Below are 19,565 nucleotides of genomic sequence, written 5' to 3'. Positions count from 1 at the left end.
GACAAGCAGAACAAGAAACAAGCAAAAAAAAACAAACTCAAAAGACTTTTGGTCTCCGCCACCACCACGGCAATTAAAAAAAAAAAATGGTTTTAAAGTAATTGGGAACCGCCGGCACGCAGAAAATGCAGGACCACAATCGGGGCTGCAGATGCCTCCCGAGTGTAACGGCCATCTTTAATTAGATTCGATGGGACGGTGACGTGCTGCGCTGGAAGGTGATCCGATGTGTCGACTGTGTCAGGAGAGACTGTATTAAGAGAAACAACGGTTCCAGGGAGAGGGAGGCCGACAGAGAGAGAGAGAGAGAGGGGGGAGAGAGAGTGCATGTGTTTGTTAGAGAGACTGGCTATTGAAACAGAATGGCAAAGCTGGGTGCTAAGCTCTTTTCTTGTGGTGCTCAGCCATTCAAAAAGCCACAGCTTTTATTCAATGCCCGGTTCCAGCTCTTTCTAGGCTACACCCCCAGTGAACAAACAGGATTTGTGCCTCTGTGTGTAGGTGTGTGTGTGTGTGTGAAAGAGCCTTAATAATATGTCTCATTTTCTATTTGTATGTGTTGGTGTTATTATTGCTTAAATAATGCATTATGCATAATGTGTGTGTGCATTGGGATTATGTCAGTGTACAGTATGGGGTTAGGGTTCCCACGTGATGGGGTTCTGTTTGGCGAGTCAGCCGCTCGCTGATACACGGAATTGCTTGAAACCTGCCATTAGAGCCGTGGGGTAACAGCTCACACACAGTCCAACTGCACAGGCAGCACAATAGCCCACCTCCATTTAACAAAAGCGTGTGTGTGTGTGTGTGTTTATGCTTCTAGTGTCTCTGAGTCACTTAGATAATCACCAGCTTCCACCCAAACAAGCAAAAATACTCATTCATTCACACAGGTGAGTGTGTGAGCGCACGGACACACACACACACACACACACACACACACAAACACAAACACAGACACCGTTCTTGGGCCCAATGAAATGTTTCCATTGAAATCTGCACACACATTACTCCCCAAGGACAAGTTGCTGCTATCACATTTTCATATGTTTGGTCTGGGAGATCTGTGCTGTTATCTCCCACACAGTCTGTTGCCAGGGCAATCGAGCTGTTATGAATGGGCGCCCCGGTTGGTACAGGGGCAGTGGAGAGGAGAGGAGAGGGGAGGGGAGGAGAGGGGAGGAGAGAAGAGGAGAGGAGAGGGGAGGAGAGGAGAGGAGAGGGGAGGAGAAAGAGAAGGGCTAGAGAAGAGGAGAGGACAGCAGTGAAGTAGACGATGTCTCCCTGGGCTGCAGTAAGGCGATGGGCAAAAACAGTTCCCATCAGGCTGCATGTTAAACACAGACACTTCAGGCAGGCACACACACATACACGGGGCATTGTAGATGACTACACACACACACACACACACACACACACACACAGTCTCTGAAGGCTGCTGCATGTCAGCATGCCAAAAACACAGCGTCAATGAAAGCAGCACAGGGGCTGTGGGGAATACAAGAGAGCGTGCTCCAGCCCTGCACCTCTCCTCCTCTCCCTCCCTTTTCTCTCCTGTGTTCTCTGCTCCTTCCTCCCCCCCCCCCAACACACACTTTTGTTACCTTACTGGCCCCCTTTTGCCTTTCATTGCCATCTCTTTCTCCATTTTGCTCCCTCCCTCTCTCTCTCTCTTTGCAATGTTTCTTCTTTTCTTCTGCACTCGCATCTCACGACTCCTACTCTTCCCCCCTTTTTTTATCTCTCTTTCTTTTGCTGAAATTGTCAGACTTATAAGCAATTGTCAGACTTTTTTAAATCACACGCAGCCACACCCAAAGCTGGGAATCTCTCTCTCTCCCTCTCTCTTTCTCTCTCCCTCTCTCCACCCACCTCTCCCTTACTTATCTCGACAAATAAACCCATATTGAATGGTTCCTTTCCCCCTTTGTGCCGCGGCTGTGTTAGACTGAGAATGAATGCATTGAAAATGACTGTTGGCACATATCCTATTATTGTTTTCGCACGGTTCATTCCTCATTCATTGCTTTTTTTTTTTTTATCCGGCATGGATGTTTTAATTTCACCGCTCCTAGAATCACAAAGCATATAGAGTTCTATTTATTTCTCAAGGACATAGACACACACTGACCTTGGTGATCAAACCTGTGTGTTAGTTGGTCTCAGTATAAGGGCAGGTTGTTGGCTGCCTGAACCCCATTTGGCAGACTCGATGTGCTAAATGTGATTTTGGAGTTAGCCAGTCCCGACACTCTCCTGTCACAATGTTAGCCTCCACCGCTAATACCTGAAATCCCTCAGAGAGGCATAGAAGCCAGGTGAATTTCTGTTCACAGGCAATCAGACTACGCCGTTCCTTGAAAGACTAGAAAGAAAAATAGGATTCAAAATGTAAATGAGACCGCTGAGAAAGAGAGAAGCCTATTTCAAGACTAATTAAATCATAATCTATCTTTCCCTCTTCTCGTTTGACCTTTGAGGCCTTTCATATTTGTTAGCGCCTGCGCTACCTGACATGATTTTTTTTTTTTTTATAATCTTATCGCACCGTTTGTTCATTAGCCGTATCCACCGAGGAGTCATCAGAGCGGTCCGCGGGTCTGGCCAGACAAAAGCAGCCAATCAAAGAATATCGGCGGTGCTTTATCTCACTGAGTAAATTACTCCGGCGTTCCTCTTTTATGTCTCGCTTTGTAGATGAACATATAATGAGGCAATTGTTGAACATCAGCAACATGCTTTAGGTAAACGGCAAAGCATTGGAACCAGAGATGGGAAGATAAAAAAAGACATGGACCTCTTTTAGACAACGTGAAAGAATATATGCCTTCACATTGTTTTCACATCCACACACAGGCGTGGTTGAAAGCAAAGCGACGAGGGAGCCGATGCTCGGAGGCATGTTGCCTGCTCGTTATCCCGAAGACAAGCCTTTTTATAGGAAGTTTGAAAACGTGCACCTGCACACGTGTGTTCATGAATATGCGTGTGAAGTATCGGTTCGACTTTCATCTCCCTGGTGGAAATCAATCAGAGCCGGCTGAGGTTGCAGTTACACCATTGTGTTTTAAATATGAATTGAATTTCAGGTATTGAGCTTGAGGTGAAACGGGAATGAAATCAACAGCTGTAACTCTCTCACACACACACACACACACACACACACACACACACACACACACACACACACACACACACACACACACACACACACACACACACACACACACACACACACACACACACATACGTATAGATGACAGCCAAATGACTCCGTCTCTCTTCCTTCCTTCCTCTAACAAATTCAAACCTGCACACACGTGCAAATACCCACAAAAATTGGCTCGGAGATCTGTATTTCCATATGCAGATACTTGAGGCAAAAAAAAAGCCTGCTCCTCGCTTGCTTGTTTGCATTTTTTAGATGGAGTCGTGGTCGAGTCATTTGCCAGGAAATCAGATCATGGCATCTAGGTCTCTCACGCACAGCCCCCCACAAACTCGGATAGAGCAATCTAATTTGACTAGAGCATTATGCTGAAACAGTGTTTACTGTCAGCATTCGGTGTTACATTTTATTGGAGGGGAAAAATATCTGAACCCTGACTGAATTATGAAATGTTGTAAAACATATATGCATAAGAGAGAGAGAGAGGTGGAGAATTTCCAGAGGGGGTTGTGAATGAAAAATCCATTCGTTTATGGTAAAGGTTGAGGCAATCGTTTCCAACGTTAGGTGATGTAAACATCCCGCGTCCCTACAGAAACCTGGTCCCGTGCCCGTCTCCTGGTGATGGTTAAACACGGGCAGACCTCATGAAATCATTTGCAAATTAGGAACACGCCTTTCCAACACAAATTGCGATGCAAATGCAAAAATGCAAAAGTCACATAAAAAAAATCAATGCAACAATGAAGCCATACTTGGTAGATGACTCCTCGAGTCTGATTGCTTTTAGCACATTTTTAATACGTGGGAAAATAAGCGTTTTTGGAGACGTCATCCTTGTTTACTGTAATTGTTATATGATGTCAGCATCACGTATGTGGCGTTAAGCTCAGTCTCCAGCGAGAGGTGAGCTCAAGCACCGGCGGCTCTAATTAGACGGGGTCCAAACATCTCGGTGTCGTAAAACCAGCGTGGTCTGAGACGACTGCTTCAAGGGAATATTTCAGTGGAATGAAACCTGGCGGTGAGGCGAAGGCCTAAAACTGTGATGAAGTCACCATAGTCTGCATCAGCAGGTTTCTGAAGAAGCTGCAAACTGCTGCGTGCATGCTGGGTAAACGAGCAGGAGGGGAAGACACGAAGATAAATGCGGAACGTTATGGACGGTGAACAAAAGCTTTCGCAATCCCTTCTGAGGGCAAAATGTTAAGTGGCTGCTCTCACAGTACGGGAAATGAAGCGGCAACTTTAAAAAAAAAAAAAAAAAAGTTGCAGGTTCATAGCTCGCCCGAGTGTTCAGCAGAAAAAACAACAACGGCAGTCAGCTGGGAGGTAAAAGGCGTGTCTCAGGTTATCTGCTGTGCTATCGTAATGGCAAAAATGTCGCTGATTAGATCGAGGTGCGCTCGAAAAAAAAAGGAACAAAGATGGCACTTCTGACAAAATGCAGACACTCACATTATCGAAGGTTCCCATCGAACCTCTCCAGAATTGGATTTTTTTTAAGGTAATCTAAAGTGCAAGCGGCCAATAAAACAAGCGCTAATGGCTTCCTCGCCCCCCCTCTTACTGTGAATGTGTTTGTGTTTGTGTGTGCGTGTTATTTTGTCAGCACTGTTGATGAAGGGGCTGCGACGTATTGAATAGCGGCCGAACACAGAGCCATTCAATGAACCCCACGGGACAATACGGACAGCTGTGAATGGCGGGTCCCGGGCAGGGTGAGGGGTTGGTTGGGTGGTTAACTAGGAAGTCGGGGGGGAGAGAATGTGCACATTCACACATAAGTGTATGCACACACACACACACACACAAAAAGCTGTAGTTTGTGAGAGCATTTTCATTAAAGTGAGTAAGGAAAAGTAGTTCCCTGTATTGACACACTGAGTGAAATAAGCCTTAATTTGTAATTGGCAAACGTTGGAGCAACTTATCCTGAGAGGTACGAGGGGAAAAGCCACAGTGACAATGCAGTAAACAAGGCAGGAGCTCCAGTTTCAACCACTTACACTTTATACACACACACACACACACACACACACACACACACACACATACACACACACACACACACACACACACAGCGATGACTCAAAGAGGCACACGTACCATCACTCATTCTCATTACAGCGAAAAACTGAACATGCACATATGTGCACACAGTCATTCAAATGCACACATGCAACCCCCCCCCCCCACACACACACACACACACAACCACTCACACACACGGAGGCACACCTGGTTTTGTAGACAGCTGCCCTCAGGGCTACCTGTTCGTCAGATCCTCTGTGCTTTGTAATTAGGAGAGTTAGTGAGAGAAGGGGTTAGGCGGAGAGAGAGAGAGAGAGACAGACAGACAGACACAGAGAGAGAGAGAGAGAGAGAGAGAGAGAGAGAGACGAGGAACGAGTGAGTGAAGGAAAAAGACGGAGGGGGTAAAGACAAAACAGGCCCAGTCCATCGGCAGCACAGGAACTAGACTAGACTTCATGAGCCCTTGAATAAAAGGCAATACGCTCCTTGGTTGCAGCAAACACACAGCTAACACACACATACATGTAATTTCAAAAAGCTGCTGCGGTAGCTCACAATGTCCTCCATGCTGCGATCAAAGCACCCCCCCCCCCCCCGAAGCCTCTGACAGAAAAGAACAGCGTTGAGTTTGTTTTTGTTTATTTATCACAAGTCCCAGAGTCATCGGGTGAGAGCTGCTTGTCAGGAATTGCCTCTACAAACATGACAGCGGGCCAAGTAGACAGACAGACAACACACACACACACACACACACACACACACACACATACAAATGGCATGCTGTTACAAATCAAATAGTATTCAGCCGCAAGGTATTTTTTGACAAGGGGTAAATAATTGAGGGGCAGGGGGTCCAACGACAAAGGCAAGAGGGCAACGACTGGCGTTCATTAGAGTTCCCCGTGGGGAGAGATGATACGAGAATTAGATTGAGAGAGAGACAGAGGGGGAGAGAGAGAGAGAGAGAGAGAGAGAGAGAGAGAGAGAGAGAGAGAGAGAGAGAGAGAGAGAGAGCGTCTGGAGTTAAAAAAACAAGAAGAGAAAGGTGGAAAGAGAGCTTATGTCCTACTCAGCCCTGTTAGGAGCATACACACACACGCACGCACGCACACACACACACACACACACACACACACACACACACACACACACACACACACACACACACACACACACACACACACACACACACACACACACACACACAGGACAAACCTATTGTGTGACAGCTATTGTGGGATGACTGACAGTGAGTGGTAACAGGGTGAAGTATTTGTGTGTGTGTGTGTGTGTGTGTGTGTGTGTGTGTGTGTGTGTGTGTGTGTGTAGAGGGGGGTCGTCATGTGAGGCAAGTCCCTTCAGGAATTCCTCTGAGGAATCACCTCCTTGGCCTGTCCATGTAGCAGCAACCAATTACCGTGACCGTGTCTGTGTTTGGGGGTGAGGAGGGGGTGAGGGAGGTGAGGGGGGTGAGGGGTGAGAAGGTGAGGGGGGGCTCAAGCCCCCATAAAATGGAGGGGACTTTTCCTAATCATGGCACTCTGGCCCCGCACAAAGGCAAAAAGGCTGCTTGGACAATTTGAATTTGAATAGCATCTCTTCTCCTGCTCTCTTTTTCCCCTTTTTTTCTCCCTTCTTCTTTCTCCGCCTTCCGCTTCACGTTTGACTGACAAAAGCGGAGCTCAACAAAGATAGCACAAGAAAGCAATCAGGCTAATAGCGCTAATAAGTTGAGCGTGAGGGTCCTCGCTCTCGGTGTTGACACATTTCACTGTTTCCGTGGCTAAACAAGAGGCTCGAGTGTTTGGCAACAGGGGCGGCAGGGTATTTTAATGGAGTGGCTACCCCATGCCAGGTTGCCATGTGCTTAGTCTGTTTGACTGTAGGGGAAGACAACAAAAGCAAGGAGGAGAAGGAGAGGCCGGGGAGCAGATAATTAACTCGTGGAGGAGCCTGAAGGGAAGGGTTTCAGGGGAAGGAGTCATTGGGGGGGGGAGTCATTACTTTTTTTTTTTAATGATTGAAAAGAAAATCCCGCTGTCATCGTGTTTCATTAATACTGCAGTTAATGCTCGACTGAGAAGAAGAAGAAGACGCCATTTTTGTTTTTAAAGCAAGCTAACAGGAAGCGATGAAGTAAGCTTTTCGCTAACATTTAGGACATTTTTCGTCACACTTATATCTCCGAGGTTATGGAGAGGTATCTTTTCGCTCCCTCGGTCTTCCGGGTGTCACCCGACGGGTTCACGCTAACAAAGACGAGCATGCTAAAAAGTGGCGAGGACCAAGCTAAATCCAAGCTCACCTGTCTGCCTTAGTTAGCGCAACCACACATTCCTCTCTCTCTCACTCAGTAATAGTTTTATTAATACGTCCGTTAACGCTTGAATGAGAAGAAAAAGCTATTTTTGTTTGGTTTGTGACAGGAAACCCAGCTAACAGGAAGTTAGCTTTTCGCTAACATTTCGGACACTTTTCTCTGCGACTCCGTCACGCTGTTGCGAGGTTGTTGAGACGTATCTTTTTCCTCCTTCGGTCTTTCAGGTGTCACCTGACAGTGTCGTGCTAACAAAGACGAGCTAAATCCAAGCTCACCTGTCTAGCACTGTCGAACAACCACACATTCCTCTCTCTCTCTTTCAATAATAGCCTTTCTTCGCCCTTTCCTCTTTCTGACGTTTTTTCTTCTTTTTTCCCTTAAAGATGCCTGCTTGTTTGAACAAAGAAATATTTTAAGCGGCTTGAAAACCTTGGGTGCGTGTGAGTGTTGGATGCGGCCATAGGGACGAATGCTTCGGTGCCCTCCCCTGTTATTAGGCCTGCCCTGTCATTACGGGATTAGAGTGTAGGGGTTGGCCTTTGCGTGTCTTTGTTTCTGTGTGTGCGTGTACACATGTATTCTCTCCGAACAAGTCTGTATTTCTGCAATTTCTTTCCTCGCACCATCGGAGGTCGCATAGGAAAACAATCCCCCTTCGCGGTCGTTATTCTAATCCCAGGTGCATTTGACCTCGATCATAAATAACACTTTCCTAAAGCATTCCCCGGGTGACTCAAAAACAGCGACTCCTCTAATTGAATAGTGTTCGCGAGCGGCAGGAGGTTAAAACACATTCCCCGCGTCCCCCCGCGTGTCACATCCATCACGACGCAGCGTGAGAACACATACAGAGAATCGGCGAATGGGAAAAGGAGGAGGGAGGAGAGGAAGAGAAAATAAAGAGACAAATAAAAAGAGGTCAAACGTGTCACTTCCAAGTGGAAGGGAAGAAAGAGTAGAAAGTAGTCACAGGGAGAAAGCGAGGGATTAAATGGCAGCTAGATGAAGAGAAAGAGATGGGGGAATTAGATCCCTGGTTTTTGCAGAGGGGATGATGAGAAAGAGATTGGAAACAAATGAGGAAAAAAAAAAAGTGAGAGTGCATGCGAGGAAGATGGATTAAACAGCCTTGTGTGTGTCTTGATCCAGTGTTGCCTCCCACATCTGCACGCCTCACTCTCACTGTGTGTGTGTGTGTTTGTGTGTGTGAGTGTTTTACGGCAGTAAATTTGCATGTTCATTTGCCTGATTCATTCTTGTTTGTTCTTTCTCATTTTACACTTCCAGAATTTGAAAGGGTGAAGTGAAACGTACAGAGCTCAAAGGCAAACGAGAGCGCGGCCTGTGTACATGGGAGGATCTTATAGTCACACAATGGCTGTTTCTCCCTCAACTTGTCCGTCTGGTTTTATTTCCGTCTATTTCTCTCTCTCTCGGCCGAGCCCATTAGGCAAGCAGCCAGGATGGTCATAGCAGCTTTCGGAGGTTTGCTTGCTTTAAAAGATACCTTTCTCTCTTTAATCTGTCTTACTCTGCCGCTCTCCCGCCCCTTTATCATCCGTAGAGTGAGCGTGGATTTAGTACTAAGTCGGTTTGGCACTCAGGAACGGTTGCTTTTACCTTTGGCATACAGAATTTTTAGGGTTTGTTTTGTTTTCTTTCACAGTGTGTGTGTGTGTGTGTGTGTGTGTATTTTCTGCGACTGTGCAGATGTGTGAATGTGCTGCACGGTCATGAATATTGCATTGTGTGTCTATTGCCCAATGTCTTACACACACACACACAAACAGACAGATACACCTCGGTGCTATGAACATAACAGCCACCCGCACACACACACACACACACACACACACACACACACACACACACACACACACACACACACACACACACACACACACACACACACACACACACACACTGACAGAGACGGAGCGGCCAGGGTCGGGGTCATTCAGTGCTTTTGCTCTGGCCCATTGACTCCGGATTGCTGCTCCACTTTGGGCACAATACAGAGCTTTGCACCAAATGCACACACAATTACACTCACACATAGACATGCATGCACACATACACACACACACACAGTAAGTTCCAACAATGCAGAGGTATCTAGAAGGGAAAGGGTTCCCGCTGCACATGCACTCCTGAATGATCCACTGTCTAAACTACTGAGTCAGACTGCACATCAACGTGTGCGTTTTTCATATCTCTCGTTCTTTCTCTCTCTCTCTCTCTCTCTTTCTCTCTCTCTCTCTCTGTCTGTGTCTCTCCCCCACCTCTCCCCTCATTGACTCCCCTCGTCTGTCATTGTGTTTCGGCGTGTCGTCATTTTGCAGCCAGGTCAGCTCTAATGACAGGCCCGACACGCCGTACACACCGACCCAGTCATAATAATAAACACCAGGCGGCGGAGGTGTATCATTTCCACTACAGCAGCTCACCTACCTGTCGGTTAAAAAAAAAAGTCCCAAACCGCACGTTGTCATGATATGAGTCAGGGGAAGTCCCGCAGCTAATATGCACTGACACAATTTGTTAGATGAAAACACTAGTCGGGCCCTTAGACGCATGTGGCTCGTGGCATCTGATTACAAAATAGAGAGTTCTTGGCGAAAACGGGCCGAATTCATTATTTGCTGAAAAGCATTTCCACCCTCGGCAGCCTGGCAGAAAGGTGGGAAAGGGATTGCTTGTGACAAAAGGTCGTAGGCTGGGCCTCGACCGCCGCTGCTTCAGCTCCAAGAGACTCGGTTCTCGGCACGTGAACCGGCGCCGCTTTTCCAGACCATTTCGCCTGAGGGTGACAAGCCAAAGCTACATTTGAAAGATATTTCCCTTTGGCAGGAAGTTTTCTCACCGGTATGAAAAAAAACACATGTCAGGGTCGCTGTCACTCACAAAGGGGGAGCGGGTTGAATTAAAAGGGACTTCCCAGCTGTAGGAAAGCGACGGGCGTTGAGTTGTATTTGCGTTTGTCGCTGTCGGTGCTCCTGAGTGCAGCAGTGGTGGCAGCAGGTATTTGAAAAAGCGAGGGAGGGGGTTACCCTTTTATTTTGCTCCCGAGTCCTGTTTCCTGTCAGCTTAACGGGAGGGGGAAAAAAAATTCAAAGAAGAAAGAGGGAAAGCTCAGAGATGGCGGTGGAGTAGCAAAGCCAACTGAGAGACTTCCTTCAGGTTTCATCCCCCTTTTTGCAATCGATGCGGGGGGAACATCTCACACTTCCACGTGACCGGGGACGGTTCGAGCTTCGCTTCCCGGCATTTGCCGTTTCATCATACTTTTACTGTCTTGTAGAACAGCACAGCGGTTTGAGATAATAACGGTGGCTGCACACTGCGCCTTGAGCGGCAGGTAGTAAAAGACTCCACGTTTATAGTGTTCCTGCCCGCCTCTCACAAAGCCGCCATAGAAACAAGAGGCTGAGAAGTGGAAAAGGGAATTTCGGGCCCACCATTGTGCGTTGAGTGTGTATGTATGTGTGTGTTTTCTATGTGTACCAAGAGGCATACAAGTAAGGCAAACATGAAGTGCGTATGTGTTTAAGTATTGACAGAAAGTGAATCCAATTGAAGTGTTTTGACCTCTTTTCCTCTCAAGAGCTCCTAACTTTATAACCCCCGCCCCCCCCCCCTCTTCATTCAAGCCTTCTGTTGGGTGATATATCTTGTGGAGTTTTACAACCTGTTACTCAGTGTGTGTGGGTGTATGTGTCGGGGTGCCCTGTGGGAAGCGGAACCGTTTTCTCAGCTAGACTCACCGTTGCCCCCCCCCCTCCCCATGCATAAAAAAAGCAAACGTCTAATTGAGACTAATTAGCCAGACGAGGAGCCACAGTAAAATGTCACACAATACCTCGCAGATCACCCACCTAGATCTCTGCCCCACGCTGTCTCCTGCTCTTCCTGTCGCACACAGAACGCACAGTGCCCTCTTTGTCTAATTGAATCTAATATCGCTTCCGAGCTCGCGCTTTTTTTTCTTTTTCTGTCGCTTATTTCGCCCGGTTATCTGAGAACAGCGCCGGTCAAAGCCTCTTATCTCTCCCGCGGTTCATTTTACAACTTTTTATGACATTGTTGTAAAAACTATTGAAAGTTCTATTGATCTCCTCTTGTTCTCCTTTGTCTGACCTGGTTGTTTTTCTTCCGTTCACAGAGACGCTGATGGACACGAAGTGGGCCACGACAGAATTAGCCTGGACTGCACACCCTGAGACCGGGGTGAGTTCAGTGTGCAGCATGTGTGTGTGTGTGTGTGTGCGCGCGTGTGTGTGTGTGTGTGTGCCTTTGTGTGTGTATGGTGGGACTGATTCATTCATGGATACACATATGGTGGAAGAGATGAGAGAATTGTGAATGCAACACAATGGTATGACAATTTGTATTCAGTGTAGAGTGTGTGAGTTCGCCTCTATATGCATGTGTGCCTGAATGCCTCTTGGAATTGAAACAGTCGTGCGCACCTTCATCAGCCAATCACACAGCAGGGTGTGTTTCGGGATGCAGCAGGATGCACTTTTTAGTCGAGCAGGAAAAAAAGATGCACTGCGATCCGATTTCCCCGACCCGCCCGGCCACACAGATGAGAAACGCCGGTTTTTCCTCACACAACTAACCTTTTAAAACGCTAAAATATTTCTCGCCGTTGACCTTTTGCACACCCTGGCATCCAAATCTACCACACACAAAGTGCCAGTGACAGCCCCATCTTGCTTTCCCATGTGGTCTCCACAATGGCCTAAAGAGGAGCCAAAAAAGAGCCTTGACCCCCTCCTCCTCAGCTATACTTCAAAGACCCCCAGTGCTCCTCCCCTCCCCTTTTGTACGGCTCTCCGACTTGGCCCTTGTGTTTTGAACGGCGGGGCCCCCCGTTTTTTTTTTACATTTTGTTTTTACCCTGCACTTGCAGGGACATTTCACCCCAGCTGTTCGAAGTCGCCCACCCCTCCTCGTTCTCCCCTTCCTTTTTTCTTCCAAGCAACTAAGTGCTAATGAAGCCAGACAGACTAGCTACCTCAGCTGCAACAATCAGTTGGACAAACGCCCTCGCAGCCTCTCTCGCCCTCCGTCCTTCTCCCTTCCCACCAGGCCCCATGCAGAACGCCTCCCCGTTTCTTTCCCGAGCAAACAGATGCTCCTTTTCAATAGATGTACATACAGTGGAGGGCCTTTTGCACTCCAGATTTCCCATTACCACCCGAAAGGCTGGAGATGGGTTTTCTCCCCTCCCTTTTTTTTGTTCTGTAGCAGAGCAAGGTTTCCCCCATTTTATTATTTCTTTTACAGAACAAAAAAAAAAATAGATGGATCTCGTTTTATGCTTCCTTATAATTACGCAACCAAAGCATCACAGACTGTTGTTGTTACGGGTGAGGAGTGTTTAAGAGGAGTCGATACAGTCACTGAGAAGACAAACATAACAACGGACTGCGGGAGCTGCGCAGGGAGCAGCGAGTCTGAGATTAAGTAAAATCCACACAAATGTCCACGCAGAGAGAGGGAGACGGCTTAGAACAGAGGAGAAAACAACAATCTTGAAGAAAAAAAAAATCTTCGAAAACACCCACTGGAAAACAGACGACACAGACTCTCTCAGGGATGCTGTCCAGTCAGGAGTGAGTCATAGCATCTCGGGGTTTTTTCACAGCGTTGCACAACACTTACGGTTAAAGCACTAGGCGTGAAGCTACACAGACGCAGGAACAGAATTGTGACCGAGGCGTCGAACTGCGTTTGTGAATGTGTGTCTGCGAGAGCACATTCAATTATTGATAGTGTGCAAGGCGCTGGCTTCACGTACTATACTACGTATGGGCGCATGTGTGTACATAAAGTCCTTTCCCCTCTGTGTCTGCACTTTGGTAGGTGGATGTCTCTGTCTCACCGTCTGCATGGATGGCCTGTAGCATTTATGCATTATGCATGCGTGTGTGTGCATGTAGATATATACGCCTCCTTGGATTTCCAATGTTCACGATGTCTCCCTGCATGGTCTGTTTTTGTCCATTCCAGTCATTTATCTTCCAAAAACAGATGGGTCATGAAAGGGGAATTCCACTTTTTAAGCAAAGGCTTCCCACAAACCTGGAGTGACTGATGGCAAGATACCAAGTTAGTTAGCTCGTGGGGGATAATAACTATTGTTAGAGTATCACTCCGTGCTTCACAGACGCCCAGCGTGCCAAAACATGTCACGTACAAGCTAAAATGGCATCAACATTTGCCACAGAGGGCTTACTCATACAAGGGGATACAGCATTTCCGCTAATGCCTAAAGCTAATAATACAGGTTTATCTTAGTTGCTGTCAACGTTGCTGACAGTTAATGTTCACCTTGAAGTAATTGAAGGTTGATGAAAAGAGTCACAGTTTTGGCAAAATATTGCGATATTTTTTCCGATCAAGCCTTCAAGACCTTCAAGGAGTATATATACGTCAGAGAAGCATTGTTTATCGCCACCCGACAGTAAAAGTTAAAGCTTTGGATGGAAGGGACAAAGAGAAAATGGAATGGATCGCAAATCTCAAGCTAAGATTCATCTTGCCGCCGATCGATGCCAAGAAACTTGACCCTTTTTTCACATGACCTACTTAATTCATTCAGGCTTGGTAAGCAGGCACTCCGAGTGTTTGGCCACTGGTGCGTGTCTTGGGGGGATGACCTCTCTCTAAACACACACACACGTACATAGAGCAAGTAAACACACAGACAGACTCACACAACCTCACGTGCACAAACACTTGGCTATATCGCTGTTGTGCGGCGGGTGATTTATTACACTGAACTAAATACCTATTGACACTCCGTGCTTTTAGCCATCCCATTGACCTGGCCGGTGATTATCGATTTCCCTCCCTTCACCATCATTTTACTGCAACGGCCAAGCTACGCCTATTCTTCCTCTACGGCCTCCGGGGGCCTTGGATGAATAGACTTGTCTCCACCACATCCATATCACAGCCTCAATTAAGATGCTCAGATGGAAACAACTGGCCCCGGAGAACAAATCGGTGCCTTTTATACCAGAGTTTTGAGACAAATGTTCCGAAGCAAACTCTGGTCCCGAGAGCGCAACCGTAGACATACAATTTGCTGTAGATGTGTCCTGGCATTTAATACTTAAGTATTCTAGTCTTTTAGGTGGGGGGAGGGGGCTGGGTGATGTGACAACCCTGTCATCAGAAGGTCACAGGCAGGTTCAATCTCAGGGATTTGGGTAGCAAGTCGTTTAGCTGAAACTGCTTTTATGCCTTTATCAAGGTCTATTTTATTCAATTTAATCCACCCCCTCATTGTCTTTTAAACGCTTTAATGCATTGCCTCGTGCAAAACGCTGACTTGAAAGGCGCTGGTGTGCAAATAACCTCGCAAGGCCTCGTCTTAGCTACACAATAAATGCAAAAGGGGACAGATCCCTCAGCGCATGCAGACAAAGATATATCATACACACAGGAATCGCTATTTGAAGTGAAGTGATTTAATCGTGGCGTCCTCGTTCGAGATTGAAAAAAAAAAAAAATGCATGAGATTACAGTGTCTGAAATCAAAGCTTTTAAAGTCTGGTTTGCTTGCGCTCATTTAATGAAGCTGGTAATCAAAGTTTAGAAAATTTAATTCCATTTTATCCTGAGTAATTCACCCCCTGGGTACTGTAGTAGCATCGGAAGATGTAGAGGAGAGGGGAGAAGAAAAAAAGAAGGGAAATCGTGAAGGTTAAGCATCGTCTTCATTAGAGGACGTTGCGATCATTGCTCTGTAATTGAAGCATAATTGGTTGTGAAGCAATGAGACTGCTACTTCCAAACAGATATGAGGTAAACATGCTGTGGTGGCTCTGTGGCTAGGAGGTGACAGGTTGCTGTAATTGAGATGAATTTGCAGTCTTCGTCCCTGGCTCCACTAAGCAGAGTTGAAAAAAGAGTCGTGGAGCAAAGGCAGAAGGGAATGTAATTGAAAAGACTTTAAAAAAAAGTCTCAATATCCAGACACATGTACAACCTCTAATCCATGATTTTCTCCTGCTCTCTTTGTAGTGGGAAGAGGTGAGTGGCTACGACGATGCCATGAACCCCATCCGGACGTACCAAGTCTGCAACGTACGTGAGCTCAACCAGAACAACTGGCTACGCAGTGACTTTATCCCAAGGAAGGATGTCCTGCGCGTGTACGTGGAGATGAAATTCACAGTCCGCGACTGCAACAGCATCCCCAACATCCCCGGCTCCTGCAAAGAGACCTTCAACCTCTTCTACTACGAGTCCGACTCCGACTCGGCCACGGCAACCAGCCCCTTCTGGATGGAGAACCCGTACGTGAAGGTGGACACCATCGCCCCGGACGAGAGCTTCTCCATGCTGGAGTCCGGGCGGGTTAACACCAAGGTTCGGAGTTTCGGCCCGTTGTCCAAAGCCGGGTTCTACTTGGCCTTCCAGGATCTCGGCGCCTGCATGTCGCTCATCTCGGTGAGGGTCTTTTACAAGAAGTGCTCCACCACCATTGCCAACTTCGCCGTCTTCCCAGAGACGGCGACCGGAGCCGAGGCAACCTCCTTGGTCATTGCGCCGGGAACTTGCGTCCCCAACGCTGTGGAGGTGTCCGTGCCATTGAAGCTCTATTGCAATGGAGATGGCGAGTGGATGGTTCCCGTGGGGGCCTGTACCTGCTCGTCCGGCTTCGAACCAGCCATGAAGGATACCCAATGTCAAGGTGAGTGTTTTCTGTATTTTAGGACAGTCCAGGATTGTATTACTGTCTTGGGGGCTTAATCCAGAGGTAAATCAGGCATAACAAGTTTCAACGCCTTTGCTGGCTGCTGACCTAACCAGAAAAAATGTCTCTACAGAATGGTGTGCTATTTTGTAGCTCCTAGAGAATGGGGGTGGGTTGGGTGGGTTGTGGGGTCCCTTTGGTGATCAATAATGTATCACATTATTACTGCTGAGAAAAGTTACATTTGCATTTTAGGCACATCGTATCTGATGCTTCTTTGCACAGTGAATTACAATGAGTATTGGGTCAAAGTCTCGCTGAAGGACGCTTCATCTGCACGAACGCCATGTTGTGGACACACACTGATTGTTGGAGAGATTGGACCGGTATTGTTTCGGCTACAGGTTACAGCCTCTATCACTAGATTGTCCAGCTGCCACGTTACTAGGAGCCATTTATTTGCCTCGTATTACTACAAGGTAGAATAATACACACAAGTCGACACCATCAGCATGCCTCTGACCTCAGTTTTTGCTTGGCAGCCGGTTGGTTAAAATAAAAAATGGAAATGCATCGGGAGGGAGGCTGTTTCTGAGAGACCCTATGATGGTTTTCAGGTCTGATGGAAAACATGACGGGTTCACAGAAGTTGAGAGCAAGGTGAATTTAAACAGCGAGGTCTCCACTGAAATGGAGTGCAGGGTTGACAGCGTGGAGGAGAGCGAGGGATAAATGGAAAATGGGAGCGTGGAGGGGTAGGGGGGGCGTAAAATTAGGCTTAGGGTGCACGGGTCAAATGGAGACAGCAGAATGAGAGAGAGAGAGAGAGAAGGGGGGAGCTGCTAGTTATTCATCTGCAGGGTTGAATGCGAGGTGTGTGTGTGTACAGTTTGTGTGAGGCATGCCTGCCCGGGTTAAGAGAGGCTCATTCCTCTCCTTATGGGAGGAAGAGACGAGGCTGAGAAGACCTTTAAGTTAAGCACCCATAGTGGTGATCAGCCGGAGATGGGGTGGATACTTTACACTGGCAGCTTCTGGCAGACCTTAAGGGATGTGTGCTTACCTTTAGAGTGTGTGTGTGTGCGTGTGTGTGTGCAAGAGAGAGCGTAGTAAATCTAAAGCATGGTGTATGTGGTTAAAAACTCATTTGTTTGCTCCTGGCAGCTCAAGGTTAAAGCCCTCGCGACTGGGTCCTGATAAAACGTACTCTAATCAAGCTTCACTGGAAACCAGAAGGGATAAATCTCCCCCCTCTTCTTCCTCTTCTCACTTCACCTCTCTCTCCGAATCCACTCTCCCCCTCCAAAGCCATTTCTCATCATCCTTTTCGCCATGACTCTTCTTTTCTCCGCTTGCTCTCGTCCTCGTTTTCCAACATGCGGCATCGCTTCGCTCTCTCCCTCTCTGCACTGGTGCTTTACCTCTCCTTCTCGTGTTCCCTCTCTCAATCTGAAGGCCGTTGCTCTCATTAATACGCCACCGGAGTTACAGTAAGGATGCATTAATATTAACCGATGAGCACTTTTTTTTTTCTTTACTTCTCTCTTCATGCTCCAAATTTTCCAATTTCAGCATACATCCTAATCAGTTCCTTAAGCTCTATGTTCTGCATGAATATAGAGCTTAGGATAAGACACAGGGGAGAGGGGAGGGGGGGGGGGATAAGAAAAAGCGCCTGCAGGATTAGCATTTTCTATGCCACCACCTCTTCCACCTCTCCTTCCCCGTTTTCCCTCTAGCCCCTTGTCTCTCTTTCTCCCTCATTCTTTAGAAGCTCCTCTGAGGGGAAAATTGATGAAAGGAACGGGATGACCCCTTTACTCACTGGAAGTGATCGATCAGCACTTTCAGCCCTTTCCCTGAAAAACAAAGTTCCCTTTAATGGGAATGCTCCATCAACATCTTTTCGTTGGGCTAACATGTTCAAAAAAAATGAATGCTCTCGTCCCCCTGGGAGTTGAGAAATTGCTTGTAGTTTAATTTGTGTGAACTCAAATGAACTTGCGCGGGTCAAGACACCAGATCGAAGCCCCCCCCCCCCCCCCCCCCCCCCCCCCCGGCTGGTAAAAACACAGGGTTTTTTCTTATCTGTTTATCAAGCGGTACTTCCTGTTAGCCGGTGGTGTGGATGACTCTGATTAATGGTGAAAGAACAAATACACTTAGTGCTAATGTACACAGTGCAGTCTACGGGTGGTTTAGTGCTAATATTGAACTTTGAAAAAAAACAGCAGGAGCAGGAAAATGGTCTGTATATTTGACCTCCAACTTCGGGTTGTTTTTAGTGAAGGGATTGGAAAACAAATGCAGGTGCTCTGGTGATGATTATCATTCAGAGAGGGACAAACATAGCAGTGTGTCCTTGACATTGACGAGCTAACGCACTAGTGGGTCAGCTAATCAACTGGCCCCTGTAAACTTTGCCTGTCGTACCTTTTTTTTTATTAACCACTGCGGCAAACTCATTCATCTTTTAACGAGACAGTTTATCAAAGATACGTTGCCTGCCAAAGTCTTCCGGATCACAGTGCCGCCAGTCAGTGTTTCCCCGCACGTCTGCAACTTATCACCCGAGTTATAAACCTCCAAACAGCAGCTATAAATGGAGATAGGGCAATTTTCACAAAGGCCAGCAGTGTTTTCATCCGATTAACTCGGCTTCTCCGATTGAGAATAGGTTTAGGTAAAAAAAAAACTACGACGAAGGCGGTTTTGTGTAAGTCTGTAAAAAAAAAAAAAAAAAAAAAAAGAGTGATCTCAAAGACAGAGAGAAGCAGTAAAAAACTGAGTCACTGAGTACCGAAGTGACTTGAGGCCAGGATGATGTGTTTGTGTGTACAGACGTGTCGTTTCCGCACAAACCCATGCTTGTGCACACATCACTGTGTGTCGTGCGTGTCTCTCTGATTCTCTGTGCTCATGTTTGTATGCGTTTCATTAAAACAGTGAGAGCACCGTGCCAGTTTTCGCTCAGAGGCTCGTGTATGTAATATGCCTCGACAGTCTCGTCGCGTGAGCGTGAGCTTACCCAGACGGCTACATGCTGCTCCAAACACTCGTTCCCACACTGCAGTTTGCTGAAGATGCATACTGTCTATAAGGGGAGACGGGAACATGTGGACTCCAGGGGACTTAAACAAATCATGTCCATGGTCTCGCATGTACATAAACACACATACTTAACACATCATCTGAGCAGTTTACATTTCTATCAGTGAGCTGGAACAGTGGGACCATATAACATTCCGCTATAATTAACATCCTGTTGAGAATGCTTGCATACTAAAGTGACGGATTAGTGAAATAACAATTGGGTATTTTTA

The 19,565-nt window shown here is 47.0% G+C and overlaps 1 protein-coding gene across 10 annotated transcripts in view; it reads left to right on the top strand.

Moving 5' to 3' along the window:
* ephb3b (eph receptor B3b) overlaps positions 1-19,565 on the top strand; it is a 60,505-nt gene that overhangs the window by 18,234 nt on the left and 22,706 nt on the right. For all 10 annotated transcript variants that reach the window (XM_084010811.1, XM_084010808.1, XM_084010810.1 and 7 more), the window contains exons 2-3: positions 11,689-11,753; positions 15,567-16,239. In XM_084010811.1, the coding sequence (XP_083866937.1) occupies positions 11,689-11,753; positions 15,567-16,239 (738 nt within the window). The remainder of the gene's footprint in view (positions 1-11,688; positions 11,754-15,566; positions 16,240-19,565) is intronic.

Source organism: Eutrigla gurnardus (genome assembly GCF_963514095.1).
Source record: "Eutrigla gurnardus genome assembly, chromosome: 6".
NCBI lineage: Eukaryota > Metazoa > Chordata > Actinopteri > Perciformes > Triglidae > Eutrigla > Eutrigla gurnardus.
Note: the sequence above shows the minus strand (reverse complement) of the source record. Positions and strands in the feature narration are given on the sequence as shown.